The sequence below is a fragment of the Epinephelus lanceolatus genome, chromosome 10 (genome assembly GCF_041903045.1).
Source record: "Epinephelus lanceolatus isolate andai-2023 chromosome 10, ASM4190304v1, whole genome shotgun sequence".
Lineage (NCBI taxonomy): Eukaryota > Metazoa > Chordata > Actinopteri > Perciformes > Serranidae > Epinephelus > Epinephelus lanceolatus.
The window spans coordinates 40,936,459-40,960,027 of NC_135743.1; the positions used below are offsets into that span (position 1 = coordinate 40,936,459).

Below are 23,569 nucleotides of genomic sequence, written 5' to 3' on the forward strand. Positions count from 1 at the left end.
ATTGCCAAGAATACATTGCGTATGTGTAGGATCTTGATCTAAGACCAGTACCTGGGCAATAAGGCTACCAGGGGTGCATTGGAGGTAGTTCCAGGTGCACATAATGTACCCTCAGCAGCCTTATGGCCTGGAATACATTATGTGTATGCAGGAGAAAATTACTATATACCACTGATAATTAGGCTGCCGATGGTATATAGGGCACCATTTTGCCTTATTGTCAGAGGTAATATACCCCTAGTTACCAAGGAGAGCATTAAATGGTGCTTCAGGGGTACACTATTACCCCTTTTCCATGAAATAAGCTCTGGTTCTTGAACTGGTTCTGTTCAGGATTCTTGGACCCTTGGTTTTATTTATGGAACTAGCCTGTTTTGCGTGGAACCGTCATAATCATGGATGTGTCATCAAAGGAGGGCATCATCAGAATCAAAATAAACAGTAGTAGCAACATTGTGGATGACATTGTTTATCTGCAAACTTTTGTTCTGTTAAAAAAAAAAAAAAACAGGCATGTACCACATATTGAGACCACAGAACAAGCTTTTTTTCCAGTGATTTCTCACTTGACTTCACCCGTTAGAATTTGACGCGTCCACTGATGTCATCACAGTTCACTTTTAAGTTCAAGGAAAACCTGCATTTTGTGTGGTTCCAGCTGAGAACCAACTTTTTGGGTTCTTAACTAATTTATTTTTGGTCCAAATGCTCTGAATGATTTCAAATAAGTTGTGGGAACCAGAACAGAACTGGTTCCTTATTAGTGGAAAACAGTACATGTAATCTTAGTGCCTGGGGTACATTACATGTGTGTAGTATCTTAGATAGATATTGCAGTCCTTGTGATACACAAAACAACACAGGTCGCAAGACGACTGACATCAACTTTTGTCTGTTTACTACTATTGGTATTTTCTCAGGTTGGTGCAGGCAATTGTGTTAGCATCGGTGTTCCAAATCAAAAACCTTATTGGGATGATGTAATAATATTCTCATAAATACTGCCCTTTTTACTTCCAGTGTAAGATATTTGGGTTACTCAACCAATAATCGCCTTATTCATCTGAATTCAGTCTGCTTTTTTTTTTTTCAGAAATTTAAATATTTCAGGCTTTGAATTCAAATAATACATTCATTACCTGTTTCCTCAGCCTTAATAGAAGGTTTGTATATCTACTAATGTATTGAGAGAAATTATATATACTATATATTATATATTATATATATAACTATATATTATTATCTTTAAGATACAACAAACACAGTGTGAGTGTGAGCTCCACGACAACACTGCTTCACCACAACATTCATTCCTAAACAAGGTTATCCATCTATTCAAAACAAGCTAAATAAAGACAGACAGGATGAATAGACCCAACAAGCACCTCAGAGGCAGAACAGAGAGTCAGATTTTTATTTATTTATTTTTTTTACATGCTCAAGGTTTCTCCATTCAGATTACAACATACCACTCTATTTTAAACCTTGTATTGATAACAAACTACTTGCACTCTTCTTTCATGCACAACTGCCACTACTGTCACATTATGCACTTTGCTATGTGGACATGCCCTTGATTGAAGCACATGAAAGTGTACCATAATTGACACACTGTCACTCGTTTGCTTGGGACTGCATACAGTGATTTACTAAGTATGTAGGCAAAAGAGTATCATTGGACTAGAAAAACATAGGGTTTGACTTATATTGGTTTTTGAAGGCTGTTTAAAAGCTGCCTATAGCTAGTCTGTGCCGATAATCATTAACTTCTTTTTGACTGAAAACACTTCTGAAACATATTCAGACCATCATGGAGGACCAAACTTCTCCACTTAAACCCAGACAAATTAAATTGTTTGATGTTGGTGTTATCCCTCATATAAAGCAAACATCTATTCTGATCTCTTAACTTCAGACTCTGCTTGTGGTCTAAGTTGTCTACAGTCTCTTTCACTTTGATATACTCCTTAGCAAAACCTATAGTTTTCTGCTCACAGAGCCCATCTAGCCCACAGGGAATTCTCTACCCGTTCTCATTCCCAGGTCATCAAATACCAATGCTTTGTCACACCCATCAGTGTGTGATATTGATGCCAAAGGCAAACTTTAGCGTCTTTATAAGATGCATCAAACTTTCAGCTAACTCCATTGTAAACCCATCTGTGGCAACTGTCTGACATATCATTAAGAGTGAAAGTCCACATGGGGCAGGAGGGAAAGGAGGTGTATGCGTCAGAAAAAACAAGACCTTAGTTTATGTCCCATGTAAAACTAAAACTTAACGTTGTTTTAATGTAAAGCTACATAACTTAGATACCAGCGTCCCATTGTTTTAATAAAATATTATGCAATTTACATACAGTTTTCCCACATTGACATTACTCACGTTACATTACCAGACCACTTATTTTAACACAAAACATGATCTTTTTTCTAAACCTAACCAGATAGTTTTGTTGCTCAAACATAACTGTGACTGTTTCACAACATTGACCTCGTGTTACAATGTGTTTCAGCTCTTGTTGCATATAGCTGCTAAAGGGTTCCCTGCGTATCACTATTTCATGCTGATGCACATGACAAAGCAACAGTATTTGACGCTCTGGGGATGAGAACAGGTTAGCATACTATGATTCACTACAGCTTTCAATCTCATGTTGAACCCTAAACCCCTTGAATTCTGCATTTTGGAGTGTCTCTTTTGGAGAACTATGTGTAGGGTTTTTTAATGTCTGTTACCAACAGTTTTAAAATAATTTATTTCCACAATATCTGCATGATGTTGACGTGGTTATAGTAGAGAAATACAGTATTTGGGTCAATCAATTTATCAGTCAAAAATTTGATTTCAGTAAAATGTTCCAAAACTTTTGGCTAGTCACAGTTGGTGCCCAATCAATATGTGCATCCATAATCAAAAGTGATGCTAACCACTTTTAGCGACTAGAGTATAACAACAGTTAAAATATTATTGTTGCCATGCAGGCCATAAAAAACAACTTAAGCTGAGCAAACCCTCAGTACTTACTAGCCTTCTTGTGTGTTGGCAGTGGTTGTATTACTGGTGTAGTGGTTGTGAAATTTGCAAGTAACCTAGGCTACCATTGTTGGTACAATTATAAATACATTAGCAAGTATTGTGGACACAAAAGGCATGCAATGCCTATTACTAAGTCATAGCATTAAGGTTTGAGAATTGACAGAATGCTCCTTAGAAAGAGTAAACCATTCACCCATTTAGCAGAAGGGGGAACTCTAGGAATGCATTTATAAATGTATCAGAAAATAATGATATAAAAGTATAATGTGCAAAGAAAGAAAGCTGTGGTCTGGAAGGACCCTCAATCACAATGGCAGCTTATGACTTGGACTGGCAGATATGACTTATTTAAAAAAGCCAATACTTGAAAACCAATATATGGGTCCAACCCTGGCCTCAGCTTGATTTATTTAGTCCAAATATTGATAAAAATGAAGACCCACTTTAATGTGTATCTTGTACATCCCACAGTCCAGTGCTTATTAGTATCAGGCTAATCTGTGAAAATGAACCATCTATTTTATTTCACTGTGAAAATCAACCATATATTTTGTTTCATTGCTCCAGGCTTCTCATATAATTAAATACCACCTACTTTTACAATATGGGGTTGTTTTCTCACCACGTTGCTGAAAGTGTCAAGTTGAAAAATGTGGTGCTAAGCATCTCTTTGTTGTGTCTCACATGCTTGACAGTGCACATCCTGCAATTTGCATTTTATAATTACTTCTGTAACATTAGAAAGGAGCAAAAATAGCAGCTAGTCATTTATATAAATGGATGAGCCATACACCCTCTTATACAATAGAAGAACTGTTAATAGTTTTTTAAAGGTTTAATAGACATGTTAATGCCATAAGTATGTGTTTTTGAGATTACTGCATTTACTAAATAGATTGTAATGCCACGAGATGAGAGCATTGTCAGAAGAAAATATACACTTGTTAAACATTTTAATAAAAGTATTAATAAACATTTGATAACTTTACAGACTATAGACCTCTGTAGGCTTGTCATTTTGATTCATCTACCAAAGACTATTAGACATTTTCTTTGTTTTATCTCAAGTGTGTTCCCTTCACATTGTTCCAGTGCATTCCATCATCATTGCTACTTGGCAACTTGTTCACTTGAAAGGAACTCTCCAAAAATGTTGGCAAATATGCTGTTTGCCTTTAGATCCACAGGCAGATAAGAAAATGGATAAGTCTTATTTCTGTGTACCCACTAGCTCTGGGAACTGTTTAGCCTAGCTTGGTACAAAGACTGAAAACAGCAATAAATAGCACCATAAAACATGGAAAACCAGAATCTGCTCTCCAAGAACTCCAAAGCTGTCTTAAGCACTATTTGGGCAGGACTGCGGTAGTAGATGGGTAATAAAATATTTGCGATGTTCCTCAATAACTAACCAAATTGCTGGTGGTGGGACTTTCTGCAAAACTAACTCGGTGCTTAAGTGACTCAAAACAGAAAGTGCAGCTCTACAAAACTCAAAGACACTCAGACAAAATTTAAGATATCTGTCTTGACATCACTAAATAATGTGCCTTTGTCAATTCCCTGTACGGTTAGTTTGAACTTGCGTTTTTTGGAGTCCAAACTCACAAGAACAGAATGAAGCAGTACACTCAATTTGCAGTCAAAACAAATGCATTCTTGCTGACATTATCAGCTCAGCCTGACTTAGCTTCATTGCAAATTCCATGCATGTTATCATCACTACAACAGCCAAACTGAACCAAATATTACAGGACTTTTGGCTCCATGTATTTACATATACAATTATTTATTGGCTAGTAACAAACAATTAATTTCCAAAGACCAAAGTTTGGAGACGTCACAACCAAAGGGCTCGCCAAGATACGACATTGACCTCAGAGGCCAGCCATTGAGATGATCAGTCTTTTCCCACTAGTAAGTCATCACAACTCAGAAAATGTCAGATTACATTTCAAGGAAGCATCTCAAAAGTTATGAATAAATTGACTATATATGCAAAATGTAAACTGTTAATCTCTTACTGAAAAAACAACCCAGCTGTCAGACAAAAACATTGGCATTGTACATCTCTGCAAACCACAAATGTGTTACATTTGTGCGTGTCATACATAGCATACAACAGTTTTAAAGTGACACAGTATATGAGCTGACTTTGACATTGGGTGGTGGAGGGGATGGTGGATGGCATGACTTTATGGCAAGATGCCTGTCAAGCAGCAGGGCACTGTTAGAGTGGTCTGCAACAAAACCGGTTCTTTTTAGCAAGTCACTGCTGAGTTTCCAACTGCATTTTAGCCACCAAACATGGGTGCTTTTTAGCCACCCGTTGCTGATTTCCCACCACAGGCAGTGCCATGAAAAGACATTGCTGCATTTCTGCCGGGATAGTGCCTCGAAAAGTACTCTATCTTTACCACGTCATTGCTGGTTTCTCCAACTGCGATTGTGCCACCAAAGACAAGTGGTTTTTGTGCCTGCACTTAACCATACATTAACTACAACAGTGTTGTAATGCAAAGAAAAATAAAGTGTCAATGTGTCTGCTACATAGCAACGTACAAATGTAATATTTTTGTGGTTTGCAGAAACACACAATGCCAACATTTTTTTCTGGCAACTGGGTTGTAAAAAAAAAAAACAACAACAACAAAAAACAAATTTCATCAACACAAATAACAATTATATACTTAAAATGATGAAAGCTTTGTTTTTGGCTATCATCTACTGTTGCTAGTGGTTGATTCTGACCAAATGGGGCTTTATTTATTTCTTGCATTTTGTTAGCGAGCAAGCTTGTCACCGCTGGAGTTCTGAGTTTTGGCTACTAGGTTTTTCAAAACTAGCTGCTTCTATAACCATAATGTCTTGTTAGCTATTTCTGAAGGTTTGATCTTAACAAGATACAACATGTAAAGATAACAGCATGATTTTTGAAGGAGCTAAGCTAGCAGTTTCCGCCAGCTAGCCTAAATACTTCCTGGACCTCTATGTATGAAATCTATATCAATCTTCTCAGCTGACTGTGGGTAAGATGGCAAAAATGGGATTTGTCAGAATGTTTTTCTTTCATTTGTATAGTCTAGTGTGCACTGAGTGCCAAATGTTAAAGTTTTGACTATGAGTTTTAGATGGAAATATTAACATATGCTCTAACAAAGCCTGGTACAAAGGAACAGGCCAGTCAAGGCAAAAGAGATAGTGTGTTAGATTTTTTTTACTCCAAAGAAGTTGTAAGTGTGTGTTAAAATATGCTTCAGAAAATTTGTCTCGCTAATTTAACCTAAGTTAAATCTTTCAGAAAACTTATTTTGGACTTTTCAACTAAATCACATGCCTCATAGACTTTCAATGGAGCATTTCTTTGTCATCTCCGTGCTAGTCTGTCAGATTTCCATGATTACCATGGTTGTCCCCTTCCTCCTCCTCCGCCTCCTGCTCCTTTCTCTCCTCTCCTGCCCCCCCCCCCCCCCTCCCTCCCTCAGCTTCTCCTCCGCTTCCTCTTCCCGCTCCTCCTCCTCCCGCTCCTCCTCCTCCTGCTGCTTTTTCCTCTCTTCCTGCCTGCTGCTGAGGCTGCCGCAGACTAACCTGGCTCTCGGGGTGCGGGGACCACCAGCTGTGTGTGAGGAACCCATCTCATCAACCCAGCACACACACATACACGCTTGCATGCATATGGATGCACACACACACACACACACACACACACACACACACACACACACACACATGCACACATAGAGATGTCTGTGCTTCAAGAAATAACTCTAATGATTCAGGTGGCTGATCTTGTTTACATGTTTTTTTTACACTGCAAAGATTTCTCAGAGGATTTTGAGGTAAAAAACAAATTAAGTGGTTATCTCTTGGAATCTGTAGCTATGTTCCATACCAACACTCACCTAACACATGTTACTACAGACCAATGGGGCAGTCCTATTCCAAAGAAATGCAGCCACCTTCTTCCAAATTTGGAAGACTATCAGTGGATTGGGTATTGAACAATTCTTCAAAAGGCTTGGTCACACTCAATAAGGGTTAGGGCTAAGGGGTTAGCACCTTTTTTTTTTCATGGATCGCGGTTGCAGTTGATTAAAAGGTGAAAGTTAATTACAGATCTATGATAGGAAGCACAATCTGGCCTTCTGCATTAAAGTCAAACATGCTACATGCCCAACCCCAACCTGACCTCCAAACCCATATTTTCAACCCCACTACATAGGGTCCGGCACATTCTGAATTGGCACTGCATTTTGGAATATATTGTGAGGTGCAAAATCATCCAAAGTGGGCGTAAGTCCTAGAATAGTGGGCTGCATTAAAATATTAATGTAGGTCAAGATTTATTTACCATTACCATAATTTGCCAGCGATCAATGACAGCTCACTTGAAATGAGTTAAACATTAGCAGCCATTCAATGACAACCTCCCTGTGTTACATTCGGCAATGTATGACTTTATTAGCTGACAAGAATAGGCCAATCACAAAATTAAGTTTCTGTGAATCTCCTGTAGCAACGTATCCTCATAGAACAGTTTGTAAAGCAGAAAATGGCAGATGGTGCAAGGACTCAGACCTTCAGCTGCTCAGATATTAACTTGAATTCAGCCAGCCCAGCATAAAACTCCCTGTCAGATCAGCAAACTTTCAGTTGCTGCCTTTACACAGATTACCCAACCCTACTGTGAACCCTGGCACTCAGATTTGCACCAGCTGAATTTTTTACAACCACTACTGATTCTGTCTCCACAGCTTCTACCCACTCCCCTTTGTGGGAACCATCTCCTAGAGGTGGGGAGTGAGATAGAGGGACTGCTGGATAACTGCACAAAAATCACAATAAATCGTACTATGGAATACTTGTAGAACTGCAATACTGACAAACCGCAGTATGTATTGAATTGGCACCCAACTACCATGATAGTATTGAATCAGAAGATATTTATAACTTTGCAATTATATTCATTTTATGTCTGATACTCCTGGACAGAAATAATAGATTTGAGGGGCAAAAGCCTTTACTGTGCGTTCACACCGAGTGCAAATTCGCAAATTTGTGCGTCAAGATTACATACAAAGTCAATGTAAAGATGCGATTAGATGCAAATTCGCGCTGGGCGTTGTGATGGACGCGTCTAGCACGACGCGATAGACGCGTAGGCGTGGTGCAATAGCCGCGTAGGCGTGGCGCAATAGCCGCGAAATTCGCGTCCATCGCCTCATCGCTTGAGTTGAAAATATTGAACTTTTGAGGCGAATTCACGTGACACCGACATCACTGGCGTCATGACATCAGTCACGTCTTGACGCCCTGACATCCAGTTGTTGACACAACAATAAACTTCTACTCACTGGAGACAGATGGACAGGCGCTCTGCAGCTGAAATGGAGCGGCTGTAGTTGGTGTCCTGCCGGGAGATCCTGGCGCCAACCCTCGCCAACAGGTCCTCAAACTGGGCCCCAGTCAGCCTGAAGTACTGCTGAAAGCAGCTATCATCCAGACGGAGTTCCTGGAGGAGGTGGTGAAACTCGCCGAGCTGGATGTTGAAAGCTGGGGGTGTTCGCTACTCGCGCGACTGACGTGATAACGCGAATTAACAAAATGGTCCGGCGTTACTCGGGTTACATGCGAGTAATTTGCTTCACTCACGCCCGGTGTGAACGCACAGTTACTGTGGAAGTGTCCAAAATCTTTCAAGGGTTTCTCAGTTGTTGACATCTCCTTCTCGCTCATTGGCTCACCTGAAAAAATATGCATGCAGGTGGATATTAACATGAAGACAACAATCAGAACACAGTTCATCTGCTGAGCAAAATACAGGTTTCATTGCACTAAATGTGGAAGACAGCTCAGAGGAGCCCACAGATTAGACAAACCTTCAAAGCAGCAAACAATTTACTGCCTACCGGGAGCCAGAGATGCAGAGTAAACTGAGGATTACAGCACAGCCGTGCCCCATCCCATCTGCATCACAGCTTCACATCTGTTCCTCCTCCGTTCAAGCTAAATAGAGCCCATTAGTTCACTCTCACAGGTGAGGGACCTTAATGTGTTGGATGTAGAGAGACCAACAGTGCTCATTTTAAACTGACACTATCCCAAATTAAAAATTGCCTGCTTAACATAATATAAATTAAAAAAAAAAAGTTTATATACATATATCTATGTGTGTATATATATATATATATATATATATATATATATATAGATATAGATATAATAAACATAATGTTACATGACTCATCTTAGTCTGATTACTTTTGGATTATTGTGCCTATAAAATCCCTACAGAGTGAGATTAAACCAATGATATCCCCCAAGAAATGTCCTCATGACTTACAGTTTTATTAACCATTATTCATTTGTATCAGATCAGGCCTGTGTAAATAACAGCATGGACTATATGCGACTTCTTCCTTTCAATGTCTGCTCTCAGCAATAGATTTATGACCCTTCCATTCCCCTCAAAGCAGGCAGGCCCTTCCTCTGAGCGATCCCACATTGCTGCGGCTGATTGTTGAGCGTCATAAAAACTCTGTAATCCAATGACCCTAAGCAGCCGCCATCAATCCAGCATGCCAGCAGCAGGCAGCCATGATGGCAATGTGTCCCTTGAGAGCGAGCAGAGTTGGCCCAGTGTTCCACAAAGCCTGGAGCTACATGGCTTTTACTGGTGAAAACACTGCCGTGCCATTTAATTTTACAGGGGGGTAAAATCAATAGGTTTGAAAAGCTAGCTATGTTTCAGAGTGGCTTAGACAATCAGCAGGTACATTGGTGAGACATTTCTTGTGTTTGCTGCAGGTGTGACATATGGTAGTATTACCAATATACAGTACAGTGGATGCCTGCACAAACAGCAGAGATTGAAATTTGATATGATAGACATTATCCCAAAATTGTAAAGGAGCTAAATGTAGCACACCCCACTATTACTTTTAAAGCTTCACTAATCATTATATTAAAAACGGATTATGTTTAATATTGAAGGTGTTGCATGTACTAATGAATTCACAGAACTGACACAGTGACACAGCTTTATAGCCCCTTTAAGTCCATTGTTTTAATTTTATGGCTCACAAAATTCACTCGAAGCAACCTGGTTTATCAGACATCTGTTTTCACTGAAAAAGCTTTGATAAACCCACTGTACTCTAGCTGGTACACTTAGACAACCTAATAGCCAGAATGAGTGTTGGCATTGAATATTTCTGCAAATTTACAGATATGTAACATTTGCACATTATTTGTAGTGGACATGTGGAAACTTCACATTTCAGCAATGCTGTTGTTAACATGTGGTTAGGTTTAGGCACAAAAGCCACTTGGTTATGATTAGAAAAAGATTATATTTTTGCTTAAAATAACCAGCTTTGGGTGCACAATCCCTGCTGGAAAGGCAGCAATGTCTAAGTAAAAACTGCTTTTCATGACACTATCCTGACAGTTAAGGCAGCAGTGTCCCAGTGAAAACATTGCCTTTTGTGGCATTATCCCCACTGGAAAAACAGTGACAGGTCGTTGGTGCCTAAAAAGTCACAGGAAACACAGAAATTACTTGCTAAATCACAACTGCTTTGGTTGTTTGTTGGTCTCAAACAGTGGTCTTCAGCTTGGCAGGCGTCTTGCCTAGGTTCCACGACATCCACCATCCCATGACAAAGTCTTCTCATAAACTATGTCACTTCAGAAACGATGATATGATAAAATTTGTAGTTTGTGGAAACATACCATGCCAACATTTTCTTCTGGGGACTGGGCTGACATAGTGGAGCATTTAGCAACTTAAGAGTCATATATTTTTCTCAGGACTTGATGGAGACCAAATCAGAGATAAAAGTACAGTGAGCACAGCAGCTTTAGAAATAATCGACATTGAAATTAATCCTGGTGGACTTGTTTTCGTTGGTCTTTTTCTTTTTTTTTTCACAATCAGCGGATTGTAGTATCAGAAAACAGCGTTTCCCATAGAAATAATTTCTATGTGTGGCACTAGCAGACACGCGGGGGGCTGGACACGGATCCCCAAACTGTCTTCTTTTATTCTGTGTCCCCTCTCGTGGGTCTGTGAAGGCAGCACAGGCAAAACTTGTCATGACTTTTTTTTCTCAGCAGCTGTTTGCTGAATTTAAGTTACACATGGAAGAAGTTTTCCTTCCTTCCATTCTCACAGAAAGCCCTTTCTGACAGAAATCTAATCATTTTTTATCCAAACCACCACTTTTCCTAACCTTAATCGAGAACAAGCCCGGTTCTAGGCAGGCATATATGAGGGGGCAGTCATAAATGTGAAGGGGGGATCATGCTCCAGCACATTTTTGCCATAGCTAGAGCTGACAAATAAAGATCACTCACTCACTCACTCACTCACTCACTCACTCGCAGGATGTGGGGACGCTGTGTGAGTGCCCTATAGAGGGTGTCAAAGCACAGTGGTCTCAAATGTGCTTGCCGCTTGTTTTGTTGTTGTTGATAACAGTGTTTTCTACATGGAATTGGGTTGTTGTTAGTTGTGTGTCCAACCCCCAACCTAAAGAAATGGATTGCACTTTGTCAGGCCTCTACCCTAAGACCTGTCCAACTTCGGTGTCCCACCTGAAGACTAAGCTCCTGCTGGTATAGCTGTTAGGGTCACTGAGGCACGCAAACCCCCTGACCACAATAAAGTGGCAATCCCTCAGGGAGGAAAACTGGGAAAAAAATAAATAAAATAAAAGTTCAGAAAAAAAAAAAAATATATATATATATATATATATATATATATATATATATATATATATATATATATATATATATATATCCTTCATCCAGGCACAACCAACATCTTAACATTTATCTTATTGGATTGCCATTAGGCATCTAGACATATGAAATAAATTTGAACCTAATAATTACAATAACCTCACTATAGCCAGTATTTACCAAAGCTAGTCTTATAAAGAAAAACTTATCAAACTAACAGAACTAACAAACACAACAGATATAGGCTAGAGCAGAACATTTTATATTTTTTGTTTTTTGTCATTTTGTTGTTGTTTTTTGTTTGTTTGTTTTTTTGTTAGCAATTTAACAGATTTCTCTTCACTCCACTCTCATTTGAGCTGCTGAAAGCTGCAGTAGTGAAAAGTTAATAAAAGCTTTGTAAAAATCGCTGTGATTATCAAAAAACAGCGTGCAGAACTAGAGGCTGGGCGGGGCTTTATGTAAGGGTCTGGCACACACAGGGCATTTGTCCTCAGTATGTGACATGCAGCAGGCACTCATCTCTCACTGTGCCTGTGTGATTGAAGAAACGTTCGCACTGACAGGCTCACACTCTATGTTCACACTGCTATATTTACTTTTGCTTTTTGTTCTTAACTATATATTAAGTATCTCACGACACGAGATGCTACGACGAGTTTAACGGAGCTTCACTTTACTGCTGCATTCTGCCTCACTAAGACTGAGAAACCTGACGCCGATGCATCTTGGCTCATTTGCATACTAAATTGTAATAATAATAATAATAATAATAATAATAATAATACATTTTATTTGTTAGGGCGCCTTTCAAGCCACTCAAGGTTGCCTTACAGCAAAGATAAAACACAGCATACAAAACATCATAACACATCATACAATACATTAAAATAGAGGGGAAGACAGTAAGGCAGTGTAAGAACATAGTGCATTTGATCAGGTGGAATGGGCAAGTCTGAACAGATGTGTTTTGAGTTTGGATTTGAACAGATTGACAGATGCGGTGTTGCGGAGGTCAGGGGGGAGTGAATTCCAGAGCTGGGGAGCAGAGCGGCTGAATGCTTTGCTCCCCATGGTAGCCAGGCGGGCGGGGGAACGGAGAGGTGGATGGAGAAGAGGATCTGAGTGTGTGAGCGGGTGTGGCAATGTGGAGGAGGTCAGACAGGTATGGAGGGGTGAGGTTGTGAATGGCCTTGAAGGTGAGCAGTAAAATCTTGTATTGGTTACGGTGTGTGATGGGGAGCCAGTGGAGCTGCTGCAGGACGGGTGTGATGTGGTGAGTGGATGGGGTCCTTGTGATGATACGAGCTGCTGAATTCTGTACCAGTTGTAGTTTATGGAGAGTTTTTTGTGGAAGGCCGCACAGGAGGGAGTTGCAGTAGTCAAGCCGGGAGGTGACAAGACTGTGGACCAGAATGTGATTGGGTATGTGATTGGGTAGTGATTGGGTGTTTACTGGGGGGAGTGTCTCTGCCGACTGTAGACAGTAAATCACACAGCCGGCACACAGCACGGAGTGGAGTGGAGACAGATGAGAAAACTTTTCTGTTTTGCGCCTTTTTCGGCGGATTTGATTTGAGGGGGCAAGACATTTGTTTAAGGGGGCATTGCCCCCTCTTGCACCTGCGTAGAACCGGCCTCGATCGAGAAACCCCTTTCTGGTATCAAGCCCTCTAGGAAAACTTCTCTCAACTGCATTTCAGCTATGAGATTTATAATTGAGGAAAAAAACTGTTTGGTCATCGCAATCAAGAATTCCTTTTGATTGTTTTGTGGTTGGATCAATCAGAGCTGATCAGACTGACAAATTAGAGGAGCAGCAGCTGCTGCAGAGGCCATTGAAAGCAAAGAATCCTTTGCAGGTTAGACCCAATACTGGGCCGCAGTTTCCAGTGGAATGCAGCTGGTTTAATTTAGAGTAGGTTGGAAATGTGATAGATAAAACAAATACTGTATGAATCAATGAACGGTTTAGCTTGACTGTCACTGCGCTTAGTGTGGCGGCAAAAGCCAAATTTTGTGGCAGTGCACCACAGCCCAGTTGGCACTGGCTGTCAGTATGACGTCAGAAAAGACAGGTCTTAAACAATGGCAGCTACTCAGGGGTGGTGACACTTCTCAACTGTATTTTTTTACTAATTTTACCATTACCAATCACTTTGGTGTTAAAATGCTTTAATATCTCCTCTGAATCACTGTAACTCAACATTATAAAAATGTATCCATTTCCAGCTGCATAACCACTTTTGCTTTATTCACGAATGGCATGATTAGTGGTCACAGAGGCAGATTAATAGTAAGGATAGTAAGTGTCTGAATTAATCTCTGAGTGATTATAACACACACACTGGAATATGTCACACCCAATCACATTCTCTGTGTCTCTGTGTAAATATAATAAGGATAAGTATACACTGGGCCACAGTGCTAATGATGGCTTTCAAATACAACTGAACACTTTGTTCATCACAATAAACTCCTTTTAAGTGGGAGCACACACACAGTGGCTCTCCTTGTAGCATCTCCAGGAACAGGACTGTTCCGCTCCCAGCTGCTGGTGTTGTTTCATGCAGTATTTGCAGATGCCACAGTAGCTTATGAGAAAAGACGAGGGAATGTGAAGAAGCAGCAGTTTAATTGGGCATGCAGCGACAAGGAATTTCAGTCTGATGAGATACAATGTGCATCAATAAGTGATGATGTTCTATGGGCCTGTAAAACCCACCGTGCTCACTGAGATTGTGTTTACGCACATGTGGAGACGCCTGTCGGCTTTGTGTTTGTGCATAGATTTTGTTCTGCGCTGTCCTGTACGACTGAGATTCAGCTGGTGTCTTGTGTTTCTGAGTAGATGTTAATGTGAATCACTCTACCACAAAGCACACTGTTCATGCTATCCAACCCGGGTTAATGAAAAATCCCTAGAGGTTCTATCCACATGTTCAGCCAGTAATGTCGGTTCATTAGAATAAATAAATGAAAAAAAACAAAAGAGACATCATGTAAAGAAACTACCTTGTCTGAGGAATTGTCTGTGTAGTTAGGCTGTGTTTTGTTGAGTCCCCAGCTTTCTAAAGTACAGTGGCAAGACATAAACTATTTCCAGCTACTGTAGTCTATTACCCATCCATCATATGAGTGAGAATCTTGTGACACTGACAGCTGCTGGTTGTGATTCACTTCCTTGATGAACAGAATGAACAGCTTGATGCTGAAAATGTAAGCAGGGTGTCTGCTGAATTTAAAACTACGAGGAGCAAGTGAAGGCCTGTTCACAGCCAGAAATTAATTTGACTGGGCATGAATTATGAACACAACCCCAGTATCCCTCATATTATGTTCATATTGGACTAGTCCACACAGCATGTCCGATGCCAACATTCAGTGCCAAAGCATGAAGTAGATTGCCCTTTATGTAGCAATGCTGGATTGGTGCATGGGCTTATCCGACTTTGGAGAGACAACAGTTTGCATCCTATCTCAATAGTACAGTTAATATATCCTCTTCTTTTTTTAAAGGCAGTAACCCTAATCTTTTCCTAACCATAATCAAAGCCTAAATCATTCATATTTTTTTATCCCTGTCCCACATTTTTGAGTGTCCCTTTGCCATCGAGACAGAGATAAGGAATAGCAGTTAAAACCTTCCCCTATGAAATGGAACAACTCTTAAGACCACGATACGTCACCAGCAGTTCTTGATGAGGTTCAATTTTGACATGGAAATACGTCAAAATGTGGGACTGCCATGCACAAATCAGCAATAATAAAGTAAGGTTAGCTAGTTAGCTACCTCAGCATTTAACATCAGAAAGGTATTAGCATTTTTTTATTGTGCAGGACAGTAATACATTGAAACAACATTTAACTAAGATAATATGAAGATGATTGTAATTGATTTTTAAATCTCTATTAAAAAAGAAAATACATTTGTGAGTTTCTTTTGTTTCTAGCACAGCCATCTTGCCAATCTTGTATCACTCGGTTCAGAATGTATGTCTGAACAATCTCTGTTTGGAAGGGCCATGTAGCCCTAACACTTTGCTCTATCCCATCTAGAATCAGAATACACTACTCCTGTATGTGAACGCACCGAGCGGAGGGGTAAGGGGTGTGTATTGGGCATTGGGCCCCAACTGTTGTGGCTGCCTAACCTTAACTGTACCTTAAACAGATGGATGGATGGATGGATGGATGGATAGACTGTTAAGATAAAACTGAACTAAAACTAGACACTGGCAAGCAATTTCTGTAAAATTTTACACTGACAGCAGCAAAAACTTTCTAGAGACACATAATGCTAGCCAGACATTCCTTTTTTTTAAATCAACCTAATGAGAAACGGTATTAATGAATACCTGTAAAGGTGCAAAATGTTGATGCTGTACATACCTGCAAAATACTCAGTAACAGTGTTTCATCTTTTTTCTGGCAATATTCACTTAGTATTAATAATACATAATAGGGGCCATTTTACACTGTATTGAACAGATCATAGTACAGTGATGGCTATGGCATGTAACAAAGGTTACATGTCATCTGACGGGGCACCGCCTACACATTCACACCACATTCACTGTAGTCCTTTTGTTGATTTTTTTTTTTTTCATTTTACTGTTCATGCTAGTAATGTATCTTTTCGTTTTTAGTTTTATCACTGTATACACAAACTATACAAAGTTGCCCAAAATAGTTAAAAACCGCCAAGTGTTGTCTGCATTAGTCAGTAGCACTTGCATATTTAAGGCTACAGGAATAAATAATCATAAATAAATCTTTTTTGTGCACTTTTGGAATGTTCATTTTGCACCTGGCATTTCCTCACAGCTCTGACTAGACCAGGGTTGATCATCCTGAAGCTCTGGTAGCTCTGAATAACTGGAGCTTCTTCCATCAAATAGAAAAGGAGATGACAGCTCTTTATTTTCAGTATTATTTCCATGCATCTTCTGCTCTCCTGTGAAATGATTAAATGCAAATGTCATTATTAGTTTTCTAAAAGAATGAACAGTGGAAGGCAGTTATGATATTGTGACATAATGAGGCAGCTTTGCTAGCATGTTTTGTTTTTCCTTTTTTTTTCAAACACCAACCATGTCACTCACTTATATATACACATATCTGTGGTTTTGCAGTGTTTAGCTGCTCTTCCCTGCTGGTTTTTTTTCCATCTTCAATGTGCTCTCTCTCACCTTTTCGCTTTCTGTCATTCTTTCACCTGCTCTGTTTTTTCTCTACACCTCGTCCACATGCACTAACTGAACATTTTTGTGTGTGCAACCAACAGCATGTGATAGCAGGCAGGGATCACACCATCAGGTTAAAAACAGGCAGGGGGCTGACGTCACAGTTCTGTGTGACTGTATCTCGAAATCAGTGAAATATTTTATTTTTTGTGAGAAGAGTTTAGACTTTACAGTCTGCAAATCACAGCTTTATCATTCTTTTTTTGGGATCAGCTTCACTTTAATGGGTCGCGCAATATGTAGATACATTTAATCATTTAATTATGTATGAATCTTTGCATTACTTACATATTCATGTTATTCATATCCAGTCAGGCTCTATACAGTGAAATTTTCTGGCATGGTGTCCAGATGTTCAGCTACAGTTGTGATAATCACAGTATGTGGATAAGGCTGCACTTGGCAATATTTAAATGAAAATCTGTAGATATCCAGCTGTTAAGTTACAAACTGGTGCTGGAACACACACAAGTGTCTTATTCCCGCTGGGGATTTACAGTAGCTTGTTTTTCCAAAGTGATTTATCACATTCTGTGTGGAGATTTCTTGTCAGTGTACTCATCACTGTAATTTAAGATAGCTGATGTACTGTAAGATCCTGATTAGCACTTACCAAACAGTTTACCAGCCAGCAATATTTACTGCAATCCAAAAGAGTCTCCTGAATTGCACCAAGTTAGCAAGCCCTCTAGCAAAACTTGCATTCAAGGGATGTTTTGCCAGTTTTCAATCAGCTTTGTAGTACATCAAGGTAGTGCTGACCAAATATAAACCAAGACTGTTACTGTATTGCCTTTTTCTTGCCTAAAATGTCTTAAGAAACATATTTTAGTTCCCTGTTTAGCTGTGATACCTGAGTTTGTCATGCTGTTTCCGATAATGTGAAAAGTGGAGGTTGAGGAAAATTTAAATGGTAAAACTAGGCAGTGCTGATAAATGAGAACCAAGATACAGATACTGTGATTATTTGTTACCAGCTGCTGTCATATTGTTTTCAATCAAGCAATTCACATTACATAACCTGCCAGCAAGAGTGTTCAATGGTCCAGTACACTGTGGTGCATTTTGGTAGGTTTTCTACCTCCTGAGCAAAATGAATGCCACAGCCCTTTTCCTCCATTTTCTCTAGTCACGTAGCACAAATTTTGAGTTTTTGTGTCTTTTTACTGCAAAGATAGCCCAGTTTAGTGAAAAGACCTTTAAACAACACCTGACCTTGTGCTTCACATAAAACAGAGGCACTAGCATCATTAATATAAACATGTCAGGTTTTACTGATGTTAAGATTTTCGCATTTTTGCCGGGGAGATTTTGTAAACAGAATAAGAACAACTAGTACCTCAGAACAATATACTGTATGTTAATATTCAAGCGACAAAGCCCTCTGGTGGATGTGGAAATTATGACAGGAGCAAAGAAGGTAGTTGATTGAAGATATTATAAAGTGACAAAGTCTGTGTTGGGAGGAGGTTGGGGTGGATGGATGGGTCAACAACACATCAGACTTTCACACCAGAGAATTTCCTGCATCTGGTATCCAGGTTCAATCCCTAGTCAGTTGGCCTTGTTGAATACAGCCAGCATCCATTACATTAACATGACATTAGAGAAGTCCGACTAAAACCGGACTTTTAAAATACATGTAAACATGTTAGTTTGTCTGAAATTGTACTAAATTGAGTTTCTTAAAGTCAGATTAACACACCCAAATAATGTGACTGGGAAGTGAATTACTCCTGCCAGTATACAGCCAATTGGACCAAAACTGGCCAAGGCACTCTGCGCATGCTCCAAAGTTTCTGCCCCAGGCTTTGACCCAGAAATAGAATAGCATTAAATGGTTAACAGAAGAAGAAGCTGGTAACAACATGGTGAAATCTACATACAAGAGCTGTGCATTTTTGGATGGAAAAAATGTACAGTGCTGTAAAGTTGTCCACCATGGTACCAGTTTGCTGCTAGCTAACCGTTGCTAACTTGTTTGATTGGTTGGTCTGTGACGTAATAGGTCAACCAGAAAAAGGTCCAATACTAACAAGCTGAAAGATTGCATATTGCCACCTATCAGTCAGACATACTTCGGTCAATAAATCAATTCCCCACTACTGCCTGTATACTGGGACAAGGACAGTCGTCCAATTTAATGGCCTAGTTGAGCTACAACCACAGCTCCACTTAACTGTGCATATAAACGTACTGAGTGTTTATTTGGTGGGAAGTCAGTGAGGGATCATGTCATTGTTGACCTAGTAACTCCAACTGGTTGACATTCGCATTCTTCCTCTGTCCAAGACTTGGAGTTAGCAGCAATGAGGAACTGGACAATCTAAATTTGGTACATATAAAGGAACAAAAATGGATTACAACATGTGGGAGGCTGGCACTTTTTTTGAACCCAAGACAGTGTAGCCACAAGACATGGTGTCTTTTGAAAAAGTCTGATCTCTTGCTTTGTTTCAATGAACAACAAAAGGCATAATTATTGTTATCACTGTGCCTATAGCTGTCTGTATCTATATGTACAAGAAGAACAGCCCAGTATCATTAGGAGTCACCCTGACATTTGGCAATTCTGCACCTCCCACATTAGTGAGTAGTTGTAGTGTGCCTTTATCAGTTTGGAGTTTACATGGAATCACAGAACTGACTGTTTGCTGTTTTCTAACTGCAACCAGGATCATACTGTTACTTACTTAATATGTGTATATGATGACCACAATCTTTTCCTAACCTTAGCCTTACCAAACTATAGGAAAAAAAAAAATAAAATAAAATAAAATTGGCTAATTAGTAGGGATGTCCCGATCCAGCTTTTTCACTTCCAATCCGATACCGATATTACAGCCTTGAGTTTTGGACGATATCAATACCGATCCGATCCAAGTGCGTATTACACATATTCACTTATTTTGTTGTCAGTCATGTTAGAAAAGGTTTGATCAAGGTTTATTATTAACAGGGTTAAATAAACAAACTTTAAACTTGAATATTAACATTAAATAAAAAATATAGCTGGTTTGCTTTGGCTGCTTTGGCCCCTTCATAAATAGAAAATAAATCAACACAAGGAATCTTTAAAATGTCTAACATTGAAATTAAAATAGCAGCAAGACTCCACACACTTGTGCTTCGGCCCCCTAATAAATAAAAAAATAGATAAACACCACAAGACATTGTTGACATTCAACAAACAATGCAGCCTTTCCTTTTCAGTTATTTTTGTAGTGTCAGTGCCAGCCTGGTGCTACTGTTTCCTGGGACAAAAAAACACACAAAATATTGTACAACTGTTTAAACAAGCAATAGTCCATCCATGGCTCCAATTTCACTAATTGTGCCCAAAACAATGCCATCAGTGCTCTTTACTAAAACAGTAAGAGTGTAAACCAAATAAAAATATCACTCTCAAAAAAACAGAGCAGAAAACAAATAGTCAGTTAACTAAATTGACCTCTGCTCTTCCTACCCTTCCCTCCATGTGTGTCTGCCGTCTGCATGCTGGCCTGGTGGATTGATAGTAAGTGCTAGAGCGGATCACTGGAATGGACTGCTTGAATCGCGGAGCGCTGGGCTGGCCAGAAAACCTGGATCGGATTCCATGAAAAACTGGATCGGAGTTCTGGGATCGGCATTTTTTCATGCAGTCCGATCCGATGCCATTGCACGTTTTTTGCTAATATCGGCGGCCTTAGTACTGAGCAAAAAGTACAGCTGAAGCTTATAGGCTAATATTTCAGGTATTCAAGAATAAACCAGACTATTAAACAAATAAATTCTGTCCTGATGGTGCACCACGGTAGCTCATTCAATAGAGTGCAGGTTTGAGTCCAGCCTGGGGCCCTTTGCTACAGGTATTCCCCTCTCTCTCCCCATCCATATAATTGTTTATCACTGTCTCAATTAAGCATAAGAAAATGCCTTAGAACTATCTTTAGAAAAAAAAATAAAAAATAATAATTAGTGCCTAATGGTGGCACAAGATAAATAGTCAGGGTATCACCAAAGTTATTTGGATGAATTTTCTGGACTAAATTTCTGGACCAGCCATGAGACTGACATTGCAATCTCTAAAGCCAAGCACGCTAGCATGGCTACAAAGTCAGTGAACGGAATCTTGCAGAACCATTCAGTGCTGACGTTCTGTCTGGAGGTAGGGTTGTCAAAGAAACAACTCCACACCCTTCTCTGACACTATGGAAAGGCATAATGGGAAACCAGCAGTATAACATAGCGATTGGACCTGGTGCAAATATTTTTCTTGAGCCCTCACCCCACCCAAAATGCAAGTGCATGCTGGTGTGCATACACACAAGCAGGGATTGTGAACTGTCCAGGACTCACCCCAGGCATATAGACTCAATTTAGGTGGCCCACCCAGGTAGATAGAGTCTGAATTCCACTTTCCACAGTGGGCTGGTGGCCAGCTCTCTGTCCTACCTGTGTAATGGCTACAGCAGAACAATTGTTAATCAAGCAGAGAGTTAGGGTGGGCCAGGATGAGATCCTCCTTGGGGTTTGCGCTGGCTAATTTCAAGTCATTTCAACTGTGTTCTGTGAACTGCCGTGTGCTTTCCTAGCAAAGTAAAGCCAAAATACACCTCTGGCAAATGAGGCATCAGAACAGCCACCCCTATTATTGAACTGAAGGGTGTCTCTCCCATCCTGCAAACCAGCCTTTAATCAGCACCAATGAAGCGTCAAATTTATCAATGCTAATCCAACAGCCTGCCCTGTACCACCCCAGCCTGATTTCTCCAAGAGGCAAAAAAATTGCTTGGGCCCCAGTTAGCTGCACTGTTTTCACTGTCGATATTTATGCCATTGTGCGGAACATTGGCTATTGCTAATGTAGGAGTAGTATACACCAATATATGTAAACAACACTTTACAACAATAATTACTGTTGAAATTTATTGGACATTACAGAACAATAATGGACAGCGGTTTGAAATGTAGAACATTTTGAACGCATTATACCCTGTTTGCATAAAAAGCCCCGCATGAGCAGCAACAACCACAAATTCACCGCTGATGTATTTTGACACTATGTTGAGTAATTCCATGCCTTCACACTTTACACTCTACTACACAGCCTATGGACCTGCACCTCCATCCATTTCACTTCTCTCCCTGCTTCCATCCAGCATTCCCTCCATTCCCAGCCTGCTACACTGTATATTTCACCATTTTCCCCTATGGCAGCTCTGAGCTGCGGTCGTGGGTGGTGATGGGGGGAGGCTACAAAACGAGGCTGCCCACAGGGAGAACAGGCTTGTTCACTTGCCCATAATATTTGGACAGGGGAAGCGGTCTGAAACCCATACTGTTTTCCTTTTTTCTATTTCCCTCTGCAGAGGTCCTTCTGCAGTGCCATGGTGGACGAACTGCGAGTTTCCCTCAAGTGCCAGCGCCGGCTCAAACACAAGCCCCAGCCGCCCGTCATGGTGAAAACGGAGGAGGTCATCAACATGCACACCTTCAACGACCGCAGACTGCCAGGGAAAGAGACCATGGCCTAAAATGGGAATCTCAATCACTTTTTCAGCCTCTCTCCTGCAGTGAGGAGGTGTGCAGAGACACTGGGGAAACGGGTGGGGGTAAATGGTAAAGGGGGAGGGTGGGGTGGCGATGGTTAACAGTTGGGTTATTTTGAAGATAGTGCAGAGGTGCTTGGGAGTATACTGACAAAATGTCATTCTTGTTTCTTTATAAATAGCTAGGGATAAGAGATTCAACAATATTTCCTGTGGAAATAACGAACCTGGGTGAAATTTCAGCGAGTTACCTCAGTACTCTTAACACCTCGGCAAGGCGCCAAACTACAGGTGCCAAGATTTTCAAAACCCAGGAGTCAAAGAGAAATGGTCTGGAAACAAATTTAAGGTGGGGCAGAGGTGGTCCCTTAAAAGAGTAGAAAAAAAGAATTGGACCTATCATGTTAAGCTGCTCAGTCAGTCTTTCACTGCACAGCACCAAAGAGGCTGGTCGAGCAGCATTAAGAGCATCTCAGAGATTATGAGCCAATATAGAGATGCTAACTGGGGGAACAGGGAGAAAAGTTTATACAGGATTGCTTATTTTCAAAAGTTGTGAACAGAACGACAGCATGGGCTCTCTCAAATTAAACCCAAAGCCCTGAAGACGAAGGCGAGCTCCCAAAATGTACAGAGAGGTTTTGCATAGTCACATATGATATTGATCGACACAAAAACGGATATACTGTATATCATCCATCAGGCAATAAGTGATATAATTTATTTGTGTTTCAGAGTACTAACACTTTTAGTCTTTAATGTAGGGGTTGGGGTGGGGGAGGGGGGCAACTGGTGAAGTACAAGCAGAGAATGCAGGAGTAGGGGTAATATATAGTGAGCTGTTGATGTCCATGTATCAGCCAGTAGTCACTCAAAGAGGATCCTATGGAGGTACACACTCTGTCAATAAGGATGAACCTTGGAATGGTGTGGGCATGGCTCACCAAGTCTAAATTCATAGCAATCACACGACACACAAACTCTATTTATTCAAAGTATTTATT

At 40.2% G+C, this 23,569-nt stretch overlaps 1 protein-coding gene across 2 annotated transcripts in view; it reads left to right on the plus strand.

The window, feature by feature from the left end:
- Positions 1 to 23,242, plus strand: part of grik2 (glutamate receptor, ionotropic, kainate 2) — a 444,385-nt gene extending 421,143 nt beyond the window's left edge. Inside the window, exon 17 of one of the 2 annotated variants that reach the window (XM_033640493.2) lies at positions 22,386 to 23,242. In XM_033640493.2, the coding sequence (XP_033496384.1) occupies positions 22,386 to 22,550 (165 nt within the window). In that variant the 3' untranslated portion in view covers positions 22,551 to 23,242. The remainder of the gene's footprint in view (positions 1 to 22,385) is intronic. The other variant, XM_033640492.2, reaches the window with a different exon arrangement.
- Positions 23,243 to 23,569: the final 327 nt, after the last annotated feature.